We start from the raw sequence: 20979 nt of genomic DNA, 5'->3' as shown, positions 1-20979 counted from the left end.
AAGTTTTGTGTATGTTGCCTATTTTTAAGATGTTTGAAGGCCAGGTAAGGTGGTTCACACCTGTATTTCCAACATTTTGGGAGGCCAAGGTGGGGGGATCCCTTGAACCCAGGAATTTGAGACCAGCCTGGGGAACGTGGCAAAATCCCACCTCTACAAAAAAATACAAAAATTAGCTGAGTGCAGTGGCACACGCCTATAGTCCTAGCTACTCAGGAGGTTGAGGTGGGAGGATCACCTGAGCCTGAGAGGTTGGGACTGTGCTGAGCCAGGATTGTGCCACTGCACTCCAGCCTGGGCAGCAGAGTGAGACCCTATCACAAAAACGAAAGCAACACAAAATGATGACTGAAATTCTTGAGAACTTTATTTTCTTAATTTAAAAAGGTAAATTTGATTTGAAAGAATTGCTTAGGCACTTCAGAAGAATCTGTTCATTACATTTAAAATACTGCCTAAGTGTGTGTATGATCAACTTGTTCAAAAATTCTAAGGAAATTGATAAATATGTAAGTAGTATTAAATATTTGAGAATAATTTAACCTGTTATATTTAATAATATATAAGTTAAAGTGATTGCTTTATATTTACAAACAAAATACATTCAAGACAAAAAGATCTATAAATGTACCTAGTTTGTGTTTAAAATCTGAATGTAAATTAAAACATAAAGTAATTGTCAATGTTCCTTCCGCAAGATACTTAAAAAAAAAATACTAACAATTTTAGTGCCAGGTTTCTGCATCATTTTTAACATGAGCTACTCATTATTCAATTATCAGCATTAAATAAAGAAATCACTTTAGTATACAAAATGACTTGTCTTAAATTTTCAGTTCTTAAAGCTTATTATTAATATAATCATATTTATTTTTCTTAAAGAGCAGCATTGAGAATTGCTTACATATAACACATTATAAATAAAAGATAATTAAACTTTTACCTTATAAGAATAGCTGATATAAAAATTATTCATCTGAGAATAAATTCTTTCATTTTAGGTAACATGCTATTTCAGGAAAGAAAATAAAAAAATCAATGTTAGCAAATTAAAAATACATTAAGGATAAACATTTCTATTTCTTAAAAATTAATGCCCATTTACACGTTACACAAAAATACAGTATGGTATTTTAACAAACTCAGAGCACAATTAGAATGAAATTTTTAGTGACCAATGGAACAACAATATAAACAATAATAATACCACTTATCCTAAGTAGAATTAATTGTGCTCCTATAAAACATTGTTAATACTACTAGCAAAGCATTTGTCATATATACAGCTAGTTATATAAAAATAATAGCTAGTTATGTAAGTTATATAAGTAATATATATTTTTTATGTAAGTTATATAAGTATTTCTCTTATAGATCTGTAAGTTCTTACAGGGCCAAAACTGATAGTCATCCTTCTCTCTAAATAATTCATTTCTGTAAACATGATCACTAAAATATTTGTTGAATTACATTACTCTAAAAATGTTTTAATGATTAAAACCAAAATGTTGACTTAAGATAATTTGTGCCAATTTAAAAGAAAAAATTATTTCAAAGACAACTCACAATCTTTACTAAGAACAAACCTAAGGTAATTTGTGCCAATTTAGAAGAAAAAATTATTTTAAAGAAAACCCAGTCTTTACTGAGAACAAACTGGAAAAAAAATTTAAAAGCCCACAAAAGTAAACTGCAAAGTACGCTCATCATGTTTTTTTCTTGCCTTAATAGTCAGTAAACAGAGTCATTCAGTAAACTCAGCTTTTACTCTCCTTTTCAAATTTGACCATGGGTGAGAAACAAAGTTAGCGTTGTTGCTTTTGTCTAATATGTATATGTATGTATTTATCTATATCGATATAGAAAAAAGTTTTGAGATCAGTAATTTGAGATATTTTAAAATTCATATGTTCAGAAACATGAACTGTACACTGTAAATAAATAACATATTTGATGTTTTTTCTCCTTTGCTTTCTAGCTCACTTACCCTTGCTTTCCTAAGAATTAAGTTATATTTCTCCTGAGTCAGATTTTATTACTGTGAAAAAGGGAACATAATTTAATTTAATAACCAAAATATATTCTGAGTATATAAAAACTAAAAAAATTGAGTCTTTTAAAATTGTTTTACAAGAGCATGTATTCACATACATTAAAAGCAAAGTAACTGAATGAACAAAATAACATGATTGTGACTACTCAACTCAATTATACAAGGAAGATGACAAAAAATTTATATGTTCCAAGAGTGGTGGAGGAAAAGGTATGGCTTAATTCTTCCACCTCTATATATATCTGTCATTCTAGCCAGAGTCAAAGAATCAGACTATTACATAAGATTCTATACACAGTCTTCCTTTAATTATAACTAAAACACTTTTGAATTTTTACTTTAAATAAAAGAAATGTAATTTCAAATACTTAATTACGTATGTCTAAAATTATCTAATAGAACAAGGGCTCGTTTCACTTATTATGATCAATGACTGCCACCTAGCGGATATCACTTTCCTCAAGCCTCTATATTGACATTTCCTAGTGCTTACACTTCAGCTTTTACGGATGACAACTTCCATTCAAAGTGCTTTTTTTTAGAAATTGAAAAGCAGAAGGAAGAAACTTTCACATTGCTTTACGTATCTTTTCTATGTACTAGTTATGAATTGGTTTTTTATTTAGATTGGAACATTACATACTTATTTAAGAAGATGACATAAACTTATAGATAACTTCAAAATAAAATTATTCTATCACTGTTCTGTTAAATCATAAATTCAAATGCACTGTTTTTGAAAGGTGAAAAAAATGACATACAAACTTATAGTTCAATATATTTCAATACAAACATGCAGGTTCACTTAACTATTACATAAATTTTATTTAAAGAAAAGCAAAACACACAACCACAGCATTTCAATTAAGGAGCTTAGAAAAATTTCAAGAGCTTTCATGGTCCTCCAGTTATCATTCCAGTAGTAAACTTTTTAAACCAAAGTTAAAATTAAGTGAAGAAGAAGTAAGTCCAGTAAGCAGACTGAACAATACAAATTCAAAATACTACTCTGTCTTCTTGTGTTCGTTCCCACCAAAGTGTGCTGTTTAAAGTTCCACAACTATTATCTTCCTCCTCTTGTTCTTTAGTGAGTTCTACAAAAACCTAGGTGAAAAGAAATAAATGAATACAATATTCTGTATCTCAAGTATCTCAAATAATTTGTAACTAAATCAAAAATGGTACAAAGGCTATATCTAGTTATATTAATAAGTATCAAGAGATTTCTTAACATTAACCAAACAGAGTAAATTATTTCCAAAAATTACATGCAAAGATAAATATTACTCTAGAAGATTAATAATTCATAACTACTTAAACAATGTAATTTCAAATACACTAATATGAAATACTATCATCATGACTCATATTCTTTACAAAATGAAAAAATCTGAGATATTCAACATAAGCAAATGAAAGCTTGATTTAATCATTCCATATTGTACATGTCTCAATACATCATACTCTACGCTACAGACAGTGTGATTTGTCAATTTAAAATAAGATCAAATTTAAAAATAAAATTTAAAAAATTAGTAAGTGAAGAACCTAAGGTTGATTAAAATTATACAAAGTTTAAGAATATTCTGTAACATTTTGTCACTGGTTTACAATATCTCTCCCTCTCTAATACAAACCAAAACAATTGATATCAGATACTTTCTTCTATAAAATAATTTTTAAAATTTTAAATTTAGTGGGGAGGATCCAAGATGGCTGAATAGAAACAGCCCTGGAGTGCAGTTCCCAGAAAGAACAATGCAGAGAGTGAGTGATCACTGCATTTCCAAACAAGTTTTCACTACCCACAAATCAGGAGATTCCCGGGCCGAAAAGTGCCATGAGTTTCCAGCACAGCTGCTTCAGCCGGTGCCGCAGGTTAGTGCAAAGAAACTCACACAAATCTGGGTGGCCATTTCAACTGGCACCTGGAATGCCTGGGAGAAAGAGCCGCCCATTCAACTGAAAGGGAGGGGGCTGAGACAGGGAACCAGGTGATCTGGCTCGGCAGGTACCACCCCCCACAAAATTAGCAATCTGAAACACTCTGGATTGAGAGTTTTGCAGCAAGTGGAGCTGGACCCGTGACGGTTCAGCTCGGTGGGGGAAAGGGCGTCTGCCACTACTGAGGCAGTCCACCAATAATGAGGTAGTTCTAACTGCCTCAAGGAAGTTCACACAGCAGCTGGGCAGAGCCCGTGGCACCTCAGCAATGCCTCTGCTGGCAGACTGTGACTAAACTATCTCAGTGCGGGGCAGAGCATCTATGAAAAAAAGGCAGCAGCACATCAGGAACTTATAAACAAAGCCCGACCATCTTAGGACAGAGCACCTGGGAAAAGAGGCGGTTATGAGTTCCACTGCAGCAGACTTAAACGTACCTGCCCAGCAGCTCTGCACGGAACAGCAGAGCTCCCAGCACGGCACTTGAGCTCCTATAAGGGACAGACTGTCTCCTCAAGCAGCTCCCTGACCCCCATATACCCAAAGAGACACCTCATAAAGGAGCACTCAGGCCAATATCTGGCAGATACCCTTCTGGGACAAAGATAACAGAAGAAGAAACTGGCAGCAACCTTTACTGTTCTGCAGCCCTCACGGGGGATCCCCAGGCAAGCAGGGTCTGAAGTGGACCTCCAGCAATCCTGCAGCAGAGGGGCCTAACTGTTAGAAGGAAAACTAAGAAACAGAAAAAAATAGCTTCAACATCAACAAAAAAGATGTCCACTCAGAGACCTCATCTGAAAGTCACCAACTACAAAGACCACAGGTAGATAAAGCCACAAAGAAGGGAAGAAACCAGCACAAAAAGGATGAAAACACCAAAAACCAGAACTCTTCTCCTCCTTCAAGGGAACGCAACTCTTCACTAGCTAGGGAACAAAGCTGGATGGAGAATGAATCTGATGAATTGACAGAAACAGGCTTCAGAAGGTGGGTAATAACAAACTTCTCAGAGCTAAAAGAAGACATGCTAACCCAATGCAAAGACACTAAGAACCTTGAAAAAAGGTTAGATGAAATGCTAACTAGAATAAACAGCTTAGAGAAGAATATAAATGACTTGATGAAGCTGAAAAACACAGCACGAGAACTTCGTGAAGCATACACAAGTTTCAATAGCCAAATCGACCAAGCAGAAGAAAGGATATCAGAGACTGAAGATCAACTCAATGAAATAAAATGAGAAGATAAGATTAGAGAAAAAAGAGTGAAAAGAAATGAACAAAGCTTCCAAGAAATATGGGATTATGTGAAAAGACCTAATCTAAGTTTGATAGGTATACCTGAATGTGATGGAGAGAATGAATCCAAGCTGGAAAACACTCTTCAGGATGTTATCCAGGAAAACTTCCTCAACCTAGAAACCCCAAGGCACATAATCGTCAGATTCACCAGGGTTGAAATGAAGGAAAAAATGCTATGGGCAGCCAGAAAGAAAGATCGGGTTACCCACAAAGGGAAGCCCATCAGACTCACAGCGGATCTCTCAGCAGAAACCCTACATGCCAGAAAAGAGTGAGGGCCAATATTCAACATCCTTAAAGAAAAGAATTTTCAACCTAGAATTTCATATCCAGCCAAACTAAGCTTCATAAGTGAAGGAGAAATAAAATCCTTTATAGACAAGCAATTGCTGAGAGATTTCATCACCACCAGGTTTGCCTTACAAGAGTTCCTGAAATCAGAGGCACTAAACATAGAAAGGAACAACCAGTACCAGCCACTCCAAAAACATACCAAATGGTAAAGGCCATTGACACACTGAAGAAAATGTGTCAACTAACCGGCAAAACATCCAGCTAGCATCAAAATGGCAGGATCAAATTCACACATAACAATATTAACCCTAGATGTAAATGGGCCAAATGCCCCAATCAAAAGACACAGACTGGCAAATTGGATAAAGAGTCAAGACCTATCAGTGTGCTGTATCCAGGAAACCCATCTCACATGCAAGGACACACGTAGGCTCAAAATAAAGGGATGGAGGAAGATTTATCAAGCCAATGGAGAGCTAAAAAAAAAAAAAAAAAAAAAGCAGGAGTTGCAATCCTAGTCTCCGATAAAACAGACTTTAAACCAACAAAGATCAAAAGAGACAAAGAAGGGCATTACATAATGGTAAAAGGATCAATGCAACAAGAAGAGCTAACGATCCTAAATATATATGCACCCAATACAGGAGCACCCAGATACATAAAGCAAGTTCTTAACGACCTACAAAGAGACTTAGACTCCCACACAACAATAGTGGGAGACTTTAACATTCCACTGTCAATATTAGACAGATCAATGAGAAAGAAAATCAACAAGGATATCCAGGACTTGAATTCAGATCTGGACCAAGCAGACCTAATAGACATCTATAGTAATCTCCACCCAAATGCACAGAATATACATTCTTCTCAGCACCACATTGCACCTACTCCAAAACTGACCACATAATTGGGAGTAAATCACTCCTCAGCAAATGCAAAAGAACAGAAATCATAACACACCGTCTTTGAGACCACAGGGCAATCAAATTAGAACTCGGGATTAAGAAACTAAGTCAGAACCACACAACTTCATGGAAACTGAACAACTGGCTCCTGAACAGAGACTGGATAAACAATGAAATGAAGGTAGAAATAAAGATGTTCTTTCAAACCAACGAGAACTAAGACACAATGTACCAGAATCTCTGGGACACATTTAAAGCAATGTCTAGAGGAAAATTTAAAGCAATAAATGCCCCCACATGAGATGCAAGGGAAGATCTATAATCGACACCCTATCTTCAAAATTGAAAGAGCTAGAGAAGCAAGATGAAAAAAACTCAAAAGCTAGCAGAAGACAAGAAATAACTAAGATCAGAGTAGAATTGAAGGAGATAGAGACACAAAAAAAAACCCCTTCAAAAAATCAATAAATCCAGGAGCTGGTTTTTTGAAAAGATCAACAAAATAGACAGACTGCTAGCCAGATTAATAAAAAAGAAAAGGGAGAAGAATGAAAGAGATGCAATAAAAAATGATAAAGGGGAAATCACCACCAATTTCACAGAAATATAAACTATCATCAGAGATTATTACGAACAACTCTATGCACATAAACCAGTAAACCTGGAAGAAATGGATAAATTCCTAGACACTTGCACCCTCCCTAGCCTAAACCAGGAAGAAGATGAAACTTTGAAAAGACCAATAACAAGGGCTGAAGTTGAGGCAGCAATTAATAGCCTACCAACCAAAAAAAGTCCAGGTCCAGATGGGTTCACAGCCAAATTTTACCTGACGTACAAAGAGGAGTTGGTACCATTCCTTCTGAAACTATTCCAAACAATACAAAACGAGGGAAGCCTTCCCAAATCATTTTATGAGACCAACATCATCCTGATACCAAAACCTGGCATAGACTCAACAAAAAAAGAAAACTTCAGGCCAATAGCCATGATGAACATTGACACAAAAATCTTCAATAAAATACTGGCAAACCGATCGCAACAGCACATCAATAAGCTTATCCACCATGATCAAGTAGGATTCATCCCGGGGATGCAAGGCTGGTTCAACATATGCAAGCCTATAAACGTAATCCACCACATAAACAGAACCAAAGACAAAAACCACATGATTATCTCAACAGATGCAAAGAAGGCCTTTGACAAAATTCAAAAGCCCTTTATGCAAAAAATTCTCAATAAACTAGGTATCGAAGGAACATATCTCAAAATAATAAAAGCTATTTATAACAAACCTGCAGCCAATATCATCCTGAATGGGCAAAAACTGGAAGCAGTCCCTTTGAAATCTGGCACTAGACAAGGATGCCCTCTCTCACCATTCCTATTCAATACGTATTGGAAGTTCTAGCCAGAGCAATTAGGCAAGAAAAAAAAAAAATAAAGGGTATTCAATTAGGAAAGGAGGAAGTCAAATGGTCTCTATTTGCAGATGACATGATTGTACATTTAGAAGACCCTATCATCTCAGCCCAAAATCTCCTTAAACTGATAAGCAACTTCAGCAAAGTCTCAGAATACAAAATCTATGTGCAGAAATCACAAGCATTCCTATACTCCAATAACAGACTAACAGAGAGCCAAATCATGAGTGAACTCCCATTCACAATTGCTACAAAGAGAATAAAATACCTAGGAATACAATTAACAAAGGATATAAAGGACCTCTTCAAGGAGAACTACAAACCACTGCTCAAGAAATAAGAGAGGACTCAAACACACGGAGAAACATCCCATGCTCATGGTTAGGAAGAATCAATATCATGAAAATGGTCATACAGCCCAAAGTAATTTATAGATTCAATGCTATCCCCATCAAGCTACCAACGACCTTCTTCACAGAACTGGAAAATACCACCTTAAACTTCATATGGAACCAAAAAAGAGCCCACATAGCCAAGACAATCCTAAGCAAAAAAACAAAGCCAGAGCCATCACACTATCTGACTTCAAACTATACTACAAGGCTACAGTAATCAAAACAGCATATATAGACCAAAACAGAGATATAGACCAATAGAACAGAACAGAGGCCTTGGAGGTAACACCACACATCTATAACCATCTGATCTTTGACAAACTGGACACAAACAAGCAATGGGGAAAGGATTCCCTATTTAATAAATGGTGTTGGGAAAACTGGCAAGCCATGTGTAGAAAGCAGAAACTGGACCCCTTCCTGACACCTTACACTAAAATTAACTCCAGATGGATTAAAGATTTAAACATAAGACCTAACACTATAGAAACCCTACAAGAAAACCTAGGCAAAACCATTCAGGACAAAGGCATAGGAAAGGACTTCGTGACTAAAACACCAAAAGCACTGGCAACAAAAGCCAAAATAGACAAATGGGATCTAATTAATCTCCAGAGCTTCTTTACAGCAAAAGAAACAATCATTACAGTAAAGTGGCAACCAACAGAATGGGAAAAAATTCTTGCAATCTACCCATCTGACAAAGGGCTGATATCCAGAATCTACAAAGAACTAAAAGAGATTTAAAGAAAAAAACAAACCCATTCAAAAGTGGGCAAAGGATGTGAACAGACAGTTTTCAAAAGAAGACATACATGTGGTCAACAAATATATGAAAAAATGCTCATCATCACTGGTTATTAGAGAAATGCAAATCAAAACCACATTGAGATACCATCTCACACCAGTTAGAATGGTGATCATTAAAAAATCTGGAGGCAACAGATGCTGGAGAGGATGTGGAGAAACAGGAACACTTTTACACTGTTGGTGGGAGTGTAAATTAGTTCAACCACTGTGGAAAACAGAGTGGCAATTCCTCAAGGACCTAGAAATAGAAATTTCATTTGACCCAGCAATCCCATTACTGGGTATATATCCAAAGGATTATAAAGCATTCTATTATAAAGACACATGCATATGTATGTTCACTGTGGCACTGTTTACAATAGCAAAGACCTGTAACCAACCCAAATGCCCATCGATGATAGACTGAAAAAGGAAAATGTGGCACATATACACCATGGAATACTATGCAGCCATAAAAAACGATGAGTTTGTTTCCTTTGTAGGGACATGGATGAATCTGGAAACTATCATTCTCAGCAAACTGACACAAGAACAGAAAATCAAACACTGCATGTTCTCGCTCATAGGCGGGTGTTGAACAACAAGAACACATGGACACAGGGAGGGGACCATAACACACTGGGGTCTGTTGGGGGGGCAGGGGAGGCACAGCAGGGGGATGGGGAGGTTGGGGAGGGATAACATGGGGAGAAATGGCAGATATAGGTGATGGGGGGATGGAGGCAGCAAACCGCATTGCCATGTAGGTACCTATGCAACAATCCTGCATGATCTGCACATGTACCCCAGAATCTAAAGTACAATAAAAAAAAAATTTAACTTTATGGTACCTGTTCCAATGTTGCTTGAGAAAAGCTATATTCTTCAATGGCAAATGCATGTTTAGCTATTAAAATATAAAAATAGTATATTACTTATCAATATTTGAAAAAATGGCAATGACTAATAAAGTGGCTAACAATCTGTTTTTAAAAAATCTCTGTAATCAACTCACTTAAATTTGAAGCTGCCAAAACATGTTATTTTTCTCTCTTACTTCCTTTCTCTTCCCCATACCTATAATTCCTCTATAGCCCTAAGTACTGTGTTTAATGTTACTTGTCTTATTGTACTTTTTCTCTATTATCTTTTTCCTGGTGATTCTTTTCCTGCCTTCTTTTGATCCCTGCTCTCTTATCTCCCATTCTCCAACTCCACTGTAGCCTATTCTTGCTTCTCGAACTAGATTCTGGATATTGGTCCTATTTCTATAAACTTTTCTTTTCTTTCTTTCTTTCTTTTTTTTTTTTTTTAACACAAGGTCTTTCTTTGTTGCCCAGGCTTGTATACAGTGGCACAATCATGGCTCACTGCAGCCTTGACCTCCCAGGCTCAAACAATCCTCCCACCTAAGCCTCTTGAGTAGCTGGGACTAAAGGCACATGCCACCATACCCGGCTAATTTTAAAAATTATTTTGTATAAACAGGGTCTCACTAAGTTGCTCAGGCTGATCTTGAACCCTGGGCTTACAGGATCCTCCCTCCTTAGCCTCCCAAAGTACTGAGATTATAGGTGTGAATCATCATGCCCAGCCCATAAACTTTTCTATATTTATTTCAGATTCCTTTGCAATATAAAGTAATATCAAACTTCTGTTGTTCTATTCATTCCTTTAATTTAATTCTCCGTAAGTAGTTCAGGTGTTCTCTTTGGTCATAAAGAAATCACCAGGAGGCCGGGCGCAGTAGCTCACACCTATAATCCCAGCACTTTGGGAGGCCAAGGCAGGTGAATCACGAGGTCAGGAGTTTGAGATCAGCCTGGTCAACATGGTGAAACCCCATTCTACTAAAAATACAAAAATTAGCCAGGTGTGGTGACAGCTGCCTGTAATCCGAGCTACTCAGGAGGCTGAGGCAGGAGAATCACTTGAACCCAGGAGGTGGAGGTTGCAGTGGGTCAAGATGGTGCCATTGTACGCCAGCCTAGGCGACAAGAGGAAGACTCAGTCTCAAAAACAAAAAGAAAGAAATCACCAGGAAAGCAGAACTTTACCTGACTATGTGAATACATATATTATGGACATAAAAATAATTAATTAGTGTTCTTGGCAAAAGAAAATCCATTAATCCATAGCTGTGACAAGAATATATATAGTATCAGGAAATCTTTTTGTATTCAATAATCACATAAAGAACAATCATAAAAATTTTGTAGTTATTTTGAAAATTATTAATGAACCTTATACATAAACATAGGTTGTTTCATAGTTTATAAATGCCATAAAATAATCTGCATATGAAAATCTGATTCTTCCAGGAGGTGATCTCCCTCAACTGTCACCAGCATATATATATCCTATGTGTCACTTATTTTTAAAATGCCAAGATTCTATAAGCTTCTTTAAAACTTTGGGGAACACCCACTCTCCTACACTCAGACTTCTTTTCGTCACTGGAGTCTTAATAGTGTTGCTGCTTCTATGGACGAGTATGAAGTAAGGATTCAAGAAACTCAGAGCTCCTGCCGCTGGACTAACTGCAAAGACTCGATAATTAAGCTGGCCTTTCTCATAGATAAAATATGAAAAACTGTGTCAATGCTCTCTAAATATTGTAAAAGGTTTATATTACAATAGAGTATATCCACAAAATCCCTACCACATTAGTGTTTACCTGTGTCTTACATCAAATGAAAAAAAGGTTATCTTCTTATCTGCCATAGTTTCTAAAATAAACTAAGTCCCTAGTTTTAAACGTTTTAAATAAAACGCTTTCATAATTTGAGAGCTATAACATAAATGTTTTTCAAATACTACTTACCTTCTTCCAGCTTAAAAAAAGATTGTGAAAGGGACTGAACATCTTCCTTAGGAATTTTATAAGCCAAAATAGAAGAAAAACTGAAAACAAAGATAAAATATGGAAAAAATAAAAAATTACTACTATTGTGTTCTAAAGCTCAACAAAGTTTAACATGTTTAAAGTTCAAAATTAAATTCAATAATTAATTTTGATATTTACTTGGATAAAAATTGTTTAAAATAACATTTTCATGCAAAACAAAATAACTCAATGCTACTAAGAGTGTTAAAAAAATTAAATACTACTGAATATTCAAAAATCTAATACTAAGGCAGATATAAAACACAAGCCATCAGACTTCATTAGTCCAGTATTGGTGATAATACAGAAATATATATTTCTGTATATATATATATATATAATATATATATACTTCTGTGTGTGTGTGTGTATATATATATAATATATATATACTTCTGTGTATATATAATATATATATAATCTCTCTATAATCTATATATATGTAATCTATCTACAGATACATACATATATGAAATATACATCTACATATTCACACACACACAGAGAAATACATATACGGCCTATCAATAAAAAGATTTTTCACTTAATCCTTAATATAATAACTTTTTATAATCTTGGCTTTATAAAGAAATATAATCATGTTTTAAAAAATTTTACCTTTCCTGACGGCTTGCATTTGGGAAAATATACTGAATTTCTCTTTGAAGGTGGTCTACTTCTAGGTTTTCTACCCAGTCCTTCAATTTAATTTCCAAAAAGTAGCCTTTTCCATATTTACTCTTTAGATGTTGTACTGTTCCAATACATCTGAAGTAATTTTTTTAAAAGAAAGCTCAGATATAAAACGACAGTTTCAAAGAATAATTTCTCACATATATCACTACATTTTTTAAAAACATATCTTTACATTTAGAGAAAAACTGCAAAGAAAATACAGCATCCCCATACACTCTTCGTCCAGTTTCAGTTTCTCTGATCTTGTCATCTTACGTTACCAAGGTCAATTTGTCAAAACTGAGACACCAACACTGGTACATTTCTTGTCACTGAACTCCATACTTTATTTAGATTTCACCAATTTTCCACTATTGTCCTTTGCTTATTCCAGGATCTGTCCAGGATACGATAGTGTTCTTAGCTGTCATGTCACCTTAGTCTCTAACTGCGGTGACAGTTTCTTATTCTTTCTTTCTTTTTCATGATTTTGACAGTTTTGAGAATACCGGTCAGGTGTCTGGTAGAAGGTCCCTCAATTTGAATTAGTCTGATATTTTTCTCATGATTAGACTTGAGTTATGGGTTTTGGAAAGAATATCACACAGCTGTGGTACCTTTCCCATCATATCTCATCAGTGAATACATGGTATCTGTACAACATTATTTAGTTAAGGTAGTATTTTCCAGCTTTCTTAACTGTGAAGTTACTGTTTTCCTCCTTCTTTAGTTTATTTTTTACAAGAAACCAGCTAACTCTAGTCCAAACTTGGGGGATAGGAGATTCAACCTCCTCCCTTGAAGCGGGTATTATCTACATATATGATTTAGAGTTGTTTTGTAAGGAAGATCCACCTCTTTTCTCACATTTATTTCTTCACTCAATTATTTATGTAAGTAAAAACTCATATATTTATTTCATATTTGTGTTCTATAATTAATCCAACATATAACAATTTCTTAAAATAACAAGTACTATGCCTAAAAATATTACAAGTTATTGAAATAGTAAATAAATTCAAATTCAAAGTAAACAGTCATATTTTTTAAAAACTCAACATACTTCCAAGTCAATCTATAAAAAGCTAACTCAAAAACTAAAATATTTAACATTTAAATTACTAAATATTACCATGTTTTTGAAATGATGACATTCAAAATCCAGCCCCCACCCTCTTCCCCTAAATGGCATGCTATTTAAGACATTGACCTTAACTGGCCAGATACCACGATAGCTACTCGATCACAGACAGCCTCTGCCTCCTCCATATAATGAGTGGTCAGAATAGCAGCCCGCTTTTTGTTTTTAAATGCAGTTCGAATTGCTCGCCTATAAAACAAAAATAAAATAAAATAAAGAGAGGAACACATCTGTTTGTTAAAAAAAATAGGCTTTTAAAAATCCAACTGGTTGGTGAATTAAGTAAATTAAAACTTCCAAGTATCAATTGCTGTGATTACATCCTACCCAACTATGGCTTTTATATTCTAATTTATTTTCCCTTCATTTTGAAAGCTTGTCGAATGGAAAAAAATTCTATAATTTCAAATGTTAATATGGGCTAAAAGTATGACAACAAATAAACTTTAAAATTGATGCCTTTTCATGTTGTAACCAAAACAGGCTTTGAATCATAAGAAAACCTTAACATGCATACAAACCAAACTTTATACTTTATAGACATGGAAGTAGAGGCTTAAAGAGTTGTTCAAGGCTCTGTGTAGTGGCTCACACCTGTAATTCCAGCACTTTGGGAGGCTGAGGGGGGTGGATCACCTGAGGTCAGGAGTTTGAGACCAGCCTGGCCAACATGGCGAAACCCCATCTCTACTAAAGATACAAAAACTTAGCCAGGAGTGGTGGCATGTGCCTGTAATTCCAGCCATTCGGGAGGCTGAGGCAGGAGAATCACTTGAACCCGGGAGGCGGAGGTTGCAGTAAGCCAAGATCACGCCATTGCATTCTAGCCTGGGTGACATGGCGAGACTCCATCTCAAAACATAACAAAACAAAACAAAAACAAAAAATCAGCTGAGCATGGTGGCTCTTGCCTGTAGTCCCAGCTACTTGGAAGACTGAGGCAGTAGATTACTTGAGCCTGAGAGGCAGAGGTTGCCATGAGCCAAGATCGCACCACTGCACTCCAGTTTGGGTAACAGAACAAGACTCCATCTCAAAAAAAAAAAAAAGAGTTGTTCAACTAATTAGTACTTTACATGCACTGCATAATGACATATCAGTCAATGATGAAAAACATTTCCAACCACGATCCCATAATATTACAATACTGTATTTTTACTATATCTTTTCTATGTTTAGAAATGTCTAGATACACAAATACCATCGTGTTACAACTCACTACAATATTCAGTGCAGTGACATGCTCTATAGATTTATAGCCTAGAAGCAATATGCTATACCATATAGTCTAGGTAGGTAGTAGGCTATAACCACCCAGAGGTTTATATAAGTACACTCCATTACGTTTGCACAATGACAAAATCACCTTTCTCAGAATGTATCTCTGTCATTAGGCAATGCATGACTGTACTAGAAAGAGTCCCAACATAAATTCAAGACACCATGATTATGGGAAAGATCATTTATATGCTAAATGACTAGAAAGAGCCTTAAAAACTATACAGAACACTAGAACTCTTTATCTTAATAATTACCCATATGCTTATTTCTGTTCTGGAATATGTAAAATATTATGAACACTTCATGAAAAATATGGCAAAGTTTTAAAAGCTTAACGAAATCTCTAAATCTATTTAATTGTTAATTACTATTATATCCTTTGAATAGAATTTAAAATCAAGACGTACATATAAATAACATAAAACTATTGTAACAAAAGAAACTTATTTTATTCTAAAGTATGATGTACTTTGTCACAAGTATCATACTTACCACATGTGCTGTTTGGCTTTAGGATCCATACCTGTAGATGGTTCATCTAGCAAAGTAATCTGAGGATTCCCTAGCATACTTAGAGCAAAACACAACTACATGGAAAGAAAAAGACGGGTGGGGAATTAACAAAGGTTCATTATAAGGAATCTATCAAGACGATATCAGGTACTAAACTATCAATAAAAAAAATACAGACATTATTTGGTGTTTAACGAAAGTACCTTTCGTTTGATTCCTGCAGGTAGTTTCTTTACAGTTTTCTGAAGATGTTCTTTTAAGTCAAGTGCATTTGTTATTCTGCAAAATGAACAATACAAAATGAGTATACCATGACATATAAACATAAATATCAATTGTTTGAGATCTCTGATGCTGTTTTCTCTAGAATAATTACTCAGTTGAAGCTATTATAAGTAGGTAAGGGCAAAATTCTCCAATTACGTCACTTTAAATAAATTAATATCTTGATAAAATAGTTCACTTTGACTTAAATAAGTTTCATGACACAGATACATTCATTATGTAACCAGAAAAATTACCTTTTTTATAGTTATCATAATTTATAGCTATCAATGTATTTTCATATACCATAAAGAATATGTGAAAAAGTAATGACCATTTTCTATAAAAATTACTGTCCACAGAAATGCTTGTTATGAAATTCAAAAAATATGAAATGTAAATATTTCCCCTAAGTAACAAAAGGAATTTAAAGACAATCATTTTACCGACTTATGACTTCTTTCATGTCACTTGCACTCATTCCTTTTATAGCTCCATAAATTTCAAAATGTTCCTGCAGTGTAGTATCTGGCCACAAAGGGTTTATCTGAGGACAGTAACCCATACACTTTATTGAATCATCTTCTTCACTTGTCTCTGAAGAATAATCTCCCAAAAATACCTATAGAAACGCAAACCAATTTTTACTATCTTTGCTTAATTTACATTGTGAAGGGAGTGGCAAGTACATGAATCAAAATCCCTTTCTATAGCCAGAGTAATATCAAGTCAGAGTTGTACTCCTTTATTATTATTACTATTACTATTACTATTAAGCAACAGAGTCTACAAACATGTGCCACCATGCCTGGCTATTATTTTTTCTTTTTTGAATTTTAGTAGAGACAGGGTCTCACTATATTGCCCAGGCTAGTCTCAAGCAATCCTCCTGCCTCAACCTCCCTAAGTGCTGGGATTACAGGCATCAGTCACGGCATCCAGTCAGATGTTTTACTCCTTTTTGATGATGGAAGGACATACACAGCTAAGTCAGAGTTCGGAGACATGGTCAGAAAGGGTAATGCAGAGTTGGATGAAAAAGAAAGCTATAATTCTAATAATCAGGGGGCTTCATTGGAAGGTGATATTTGAACCAAAGAGGTAAGTGAATTTAATGTATGCATTTCTAAGGCATAAGGTATAGCTAAACAAAGAAAACATCTTGGACAAAAACCTGAAGAAAAGAGTATGCCTGTCATTTTCCAGTGTGACTAGCATAAAGTAAGCAAGGGGAGAGAAGCAGGAAATGGGATCAGGGTAGTTTTATGAAGTATCCACAAAGTGGTGAGTGACATGCTTATAATCAAAGACTAGCTGATGGCAGGTCAAAACAAGCTCCCAAATCTCTTGAAGCTAATAAAATTGTCTTCCATTAAGTTGGTAGACAAATAACTCATGCATGTAAGCATTACAGAAGCAGAAATATTTATATGTGTGTGTCTACATGTGTGTATGAAAATTTCACCAAGCACATTATTTTTACAGATAACAAAAAAGATCATAATTTGATCAAGCTATACAAAAAATGCTAAAAATATACAATAAAATTGAATATCAAATCCTAATTTGTCTTGTTCATATTAATTAAAAATTTAAACCACATTCAACATATCCCATACTCTTACATATCATACCTTTCCTGAAGTTGGTTCAATATCACCAACCAGAATATTAATAATTGTACTTTTGCCAGCACCATTTGGACCCAACAGTCCTAAGATCTCTCCTAAAGAAATTGAAAGAAAAAAAATCATAATAAAATCAAACCAAAAGTGGAAATTACTCTTCTAGAAAAGTTATGTAAGAAAAAATTAAATACCAGCCTTTTTTCACACAGAAAGAGATGTATTTAGTTGCCACTTTCTTTACTTTTCTTGAAAGAAGAAAATCTTTCTTGTCATCATATTCTTTATGCAAATTGCTGACCATAATGGATGGTTTCTAATAAGAAAAATTGTATTTAAAAACAAAGTTACAAAACCTATCATGAAATGACAGGCTGCACATACCTCATGTCCATATTATAAAAATTATATTGGCTAATAAGGAGATACTGTACAAATAAATATCCATTTACGACTGAAATCCTGGTTTATTCAAAGTTAAGTAGACAAGTAATTTTTTCCAAGAAAGATTTTTTTCAGATTGCTTCATATGCAAAAAATTATTTTCAGATTAATTTCTATATACTGGGAACTGATCATTTCATATTTAATATGACAGCATAAAGAATAAATTACCTCTTCACAACACTGGCAATTCATCAGCTCTTTGACCTTTAGTCTTTCAGCTTTGACATCTTCATCTTCATCCTCATTGTTTGGTGGTTCTGGAAACTTCCTATTTTTGGACTTCTTTGAAAGGTTTCTACATACATATAATAAATATAGAAAGACAGTAGGTTTTCAAATAATTAAAATAGTAAGAAATTCAGACACTAGGTAGAGAAAAGACTGAAAAAATACACCAACATAAGATCTAGGATTATCTCTGAAAGGTGGAATTACGAGCAATATTTTTCAATGACTGATGATAGCATTTGGATGGTATTACCTAAATTCATTCATTTATTCAACAATATTATTTATGACTAGTAGGTGTCAGGTATTATTACACAGAAAGAAAGATGAAAAAACATGAACTTTGCCCTCAAAAAATGTAAAACCTGAGTATAAATGAAATTGCCCAGAAAGAGTAGATGTAGAGGGCTGATGCCAGAACCCAGAGTAACACCATTTTTAGGGACAGACAGAGGATGAAGTGCTTGCAAAGGAAATTTTGAAGTACAGAGACAAACAGAAGAAGATATAATAGAAAACAAAAGAATAAGAAAAATGTGGCCTGGTGTGGTGGCTCACGCCCGTAATCTCAGCACTTTAAGAGGCCGAGGTGTGCAGATCACTTGAAGTCAGGAGTTCAAGATCAGCCTAGCAACCACAGAGAAACCCTGTTCTACTAAAAACTAAAATACAAAAATTAGCCAGGTGTGGTGGCACATGCCTGTAATCCCAGGTACTTGGGAGGCTGAGGCAGGAGAATCATTTGAACCTGGGAGATGGAGACTGCAGTGAGCCAGATCATGCCACTGCACTCCAGTCTGGGTAACAGATTAAGATTCCGTCTCACAAAAAAAAAGAAAAGAAAAATGTGTAAGGAGAACAATGTCAGTCATATTAAAGGCTGCAGATTAAATAAGTTGAGCCTACTAGACAATAAAAGGACAAAATCATTAGTTATCTTATTGAAAATAGTATCAATAGAAAGGTAAGGGAAAACCAGATTGGAGGGAGTTATAGGAGTGGATGGAAGATGAGTAACTGGAGATAGCAGGTTTTTGGCTATGAAAGAAAAGAGAGATAGAGAATAGGAGCTAGAGATGAATTCATGTTCAAATGAGATCTATTGGTTCTTTCCTATATGGAATAAAGGTGACCCTCCCCAACCCCACAAGAAAATACACTATTGTGATTCAGAAAGAAAAGAAAAAAAGAAAAAATACACTATTGAGATCCAGAAAGGAAAAAGAAAAAGAAAATTGAGCAATATTCTAAGTATATAGAATAAATGAAAACTTGGATAACAGGATGGGCTGCTACTTCCTCTAGAACCTGGAAAAGGCAAAAATGATGGAAGATGTGAGTAAGTTTGTAGAAATTTATAACTTATAATTGTTTCTGTTTTCTGAGATAAATGATAAAATTACTTACTGAGAAGCAGGAAGTAAAATAAGGTGATTTGAGGAATTTGAAGAATAAAAAGAAAGCTTTGGATAACTAATGAAAAGAAAGAGAAGACACTTGCACTCATATGCTCAACATGGTACTATACACAATAGTAAAGTCATAGAACTAACTTGAGTGTTCATCAACAGTTGACTGGATAAAGAAAATATGGTTAGTGAACGGGATCCAAGATGACCGAATAGGAACAGCTCTGGATTGCAGTTCCCAGCAAAATCGCAGAGGCCACTGCAGGTAATCCCCAGGCCACCAGGGTCTGGAGTGGACCTCCAGCATTCCTACAGCAGAGTGGCCTGACTGTTAGAAGGAAAACTAAGCAACAGAAATAAATAACTTCATCATCAAAAAACAGGATGTCCACTCAGAGACCCCATCTGAAAGTCACCAACTACAAAGACCACAGGGAGATAAATCCACAAAGATGGGAAGAAATGAGTGTAAAAAGGATGAAAACACCCAAAACCAGAACGCCTCTCCTCCTCCAAGGGATCACAACTCCTCACCAGCAAGGGAACAAAACTGGATGGAGAATGAGTCTGATGCATTGACAGAAACAGGCTTCAGAAGGTGGGTAATAAGAAACTTCTCTGAGCTAAAAGAACATGTTCTAACCCAATGCAAAGAAACTAAGAAACTTGAAAAACGGTTTGACGAAACGCTAATGAGAATAAACAGATTATAGAGGAACATAAATAAATTGATGGAGCTGAAAAACACAACATGAGAACTTCGTAAAGCATACACAAGTTTCAATTGCCAAATTAACCAAGCAGGAGAAAGCTTATCAGAGATTGAAGATCAGCTCAATAAAATAAAATGAGAAGACAAGATTAGAGAAAAAAGAATAAAAAGAAATGAACAAAGCCTCCAAGAAATATGGGATAATGTGAAAAGACCTAATCTAAGTTTGATAGGTGTACCTGAATATGATGGAGAGAATGAATCCAAGCTGGAAAAAACTCTTCAGGATACGATCCAGGAGAACTTCCCCAACCTAGCAAGGCAGGCCAATATTCAAGTCCAGGAAATACAGAGAACACCATAAAGATATTCCTCAGGAAGTGCAACCCCAAGGCACATAATTGCCAGATTCACCAGGGTTGAAATGAAGGAAAAAAGGCTAAGGGCAGCCATAGAGAAAGGTCGGGTTACCCAAAAAGGGAAGTCCATCAGACTCACAGCGGATCTCTCAGCAGAAACTCTACAAGCCAGAAGAGAGTGGGGATGAATAGTCAACATCCTTAAAGAAAAGAACTTTCAACCTAGAATTTCATATCCAGCCAAATTAAATTTCATAAGTGAAGGAGAAATAAAATCCTTTACAAACAAGCAATTGCTGAGAGATCTCATCACCACCAGGTCTGCTTTAC

General features: G+C 35.2%; 1 protein-coding gene across 3 annotated transcripts in view; it reads right to left on the bottom strand.

Moving 5' to 3' along the window:
* Positions 1-345: 345 nt before the first annotated feature.
* ABCA5 (ATP binding cassette subfamily A member 5) overlaps positions 346-20979 on the bottom strand; it is a 101413-nt gene continuing 80779 nt past the window's right edge. For 2 of the 3 annotated variants that reach the window (XM_064369563.1, XM_064369565.1), the window contains 11 exons: positions 18110-18236; positions 17693-17810; positions 17504-17595; positions 16316-16491; positions 15809-15884; positions 15585-15679; positions 13881-14000; positions 12614-12763; positions 11933-12012; positions 9960-10015; positions 2340-3157 (listed from right to left, as the gene is read on the bottom strand). In XM_064369563.1, the coding sequence (XP_064225633.1) occupies positions 3050-3157; positions 9960-10015; positions 11933-12012; positions 12614-12763; positions 13881-14000; positions 15585-15679; positions 15809-15884; positions 16316-16491; positions 17504-17595; positions 17693-17810; positions 18110-18236 (1198 nt within the window). In that variant the 3' untranslated portion in view covers positions 2340-3049. Of the gene's footprint in view, positions 3158-9959; positions 10016-11932; positions 12013-12613; positions 12764-13880; positions 14001-15584; positions 15680-15808; positions 15885-16315; positions 16492-17503; positions 17596-17692; positions 17811-18109; positions 18237-20979 lie in introns of all 3 variants that reach the window. The other variant, XM_064369564.1, reaches the window with a different exon arrangement.

This window comes from Aotus nancymaae, unplaced genomic scaffold, assembly GCF_030222135.1.
Source record: "Aotus nancymaae isolate 86718 unplaced genomic scaffold, 86718_ANA_hifiasm-v0.15.2.pri h1tg000089l, whole genome shotgun sequence".
In the NCBI taxonomy this organism is placed as follows: domain Eukaryota; kingdom Metazoa; phylum Chordata; class Mammalia; order Primates; family Aotidae; genus Aotus; species Aotus nancymaae.
The sequence above is the reverse complement of the archived record's forward strand: the minus strand, read 5'-3'. Positions and strand labels throughout refer to the sequence as shown.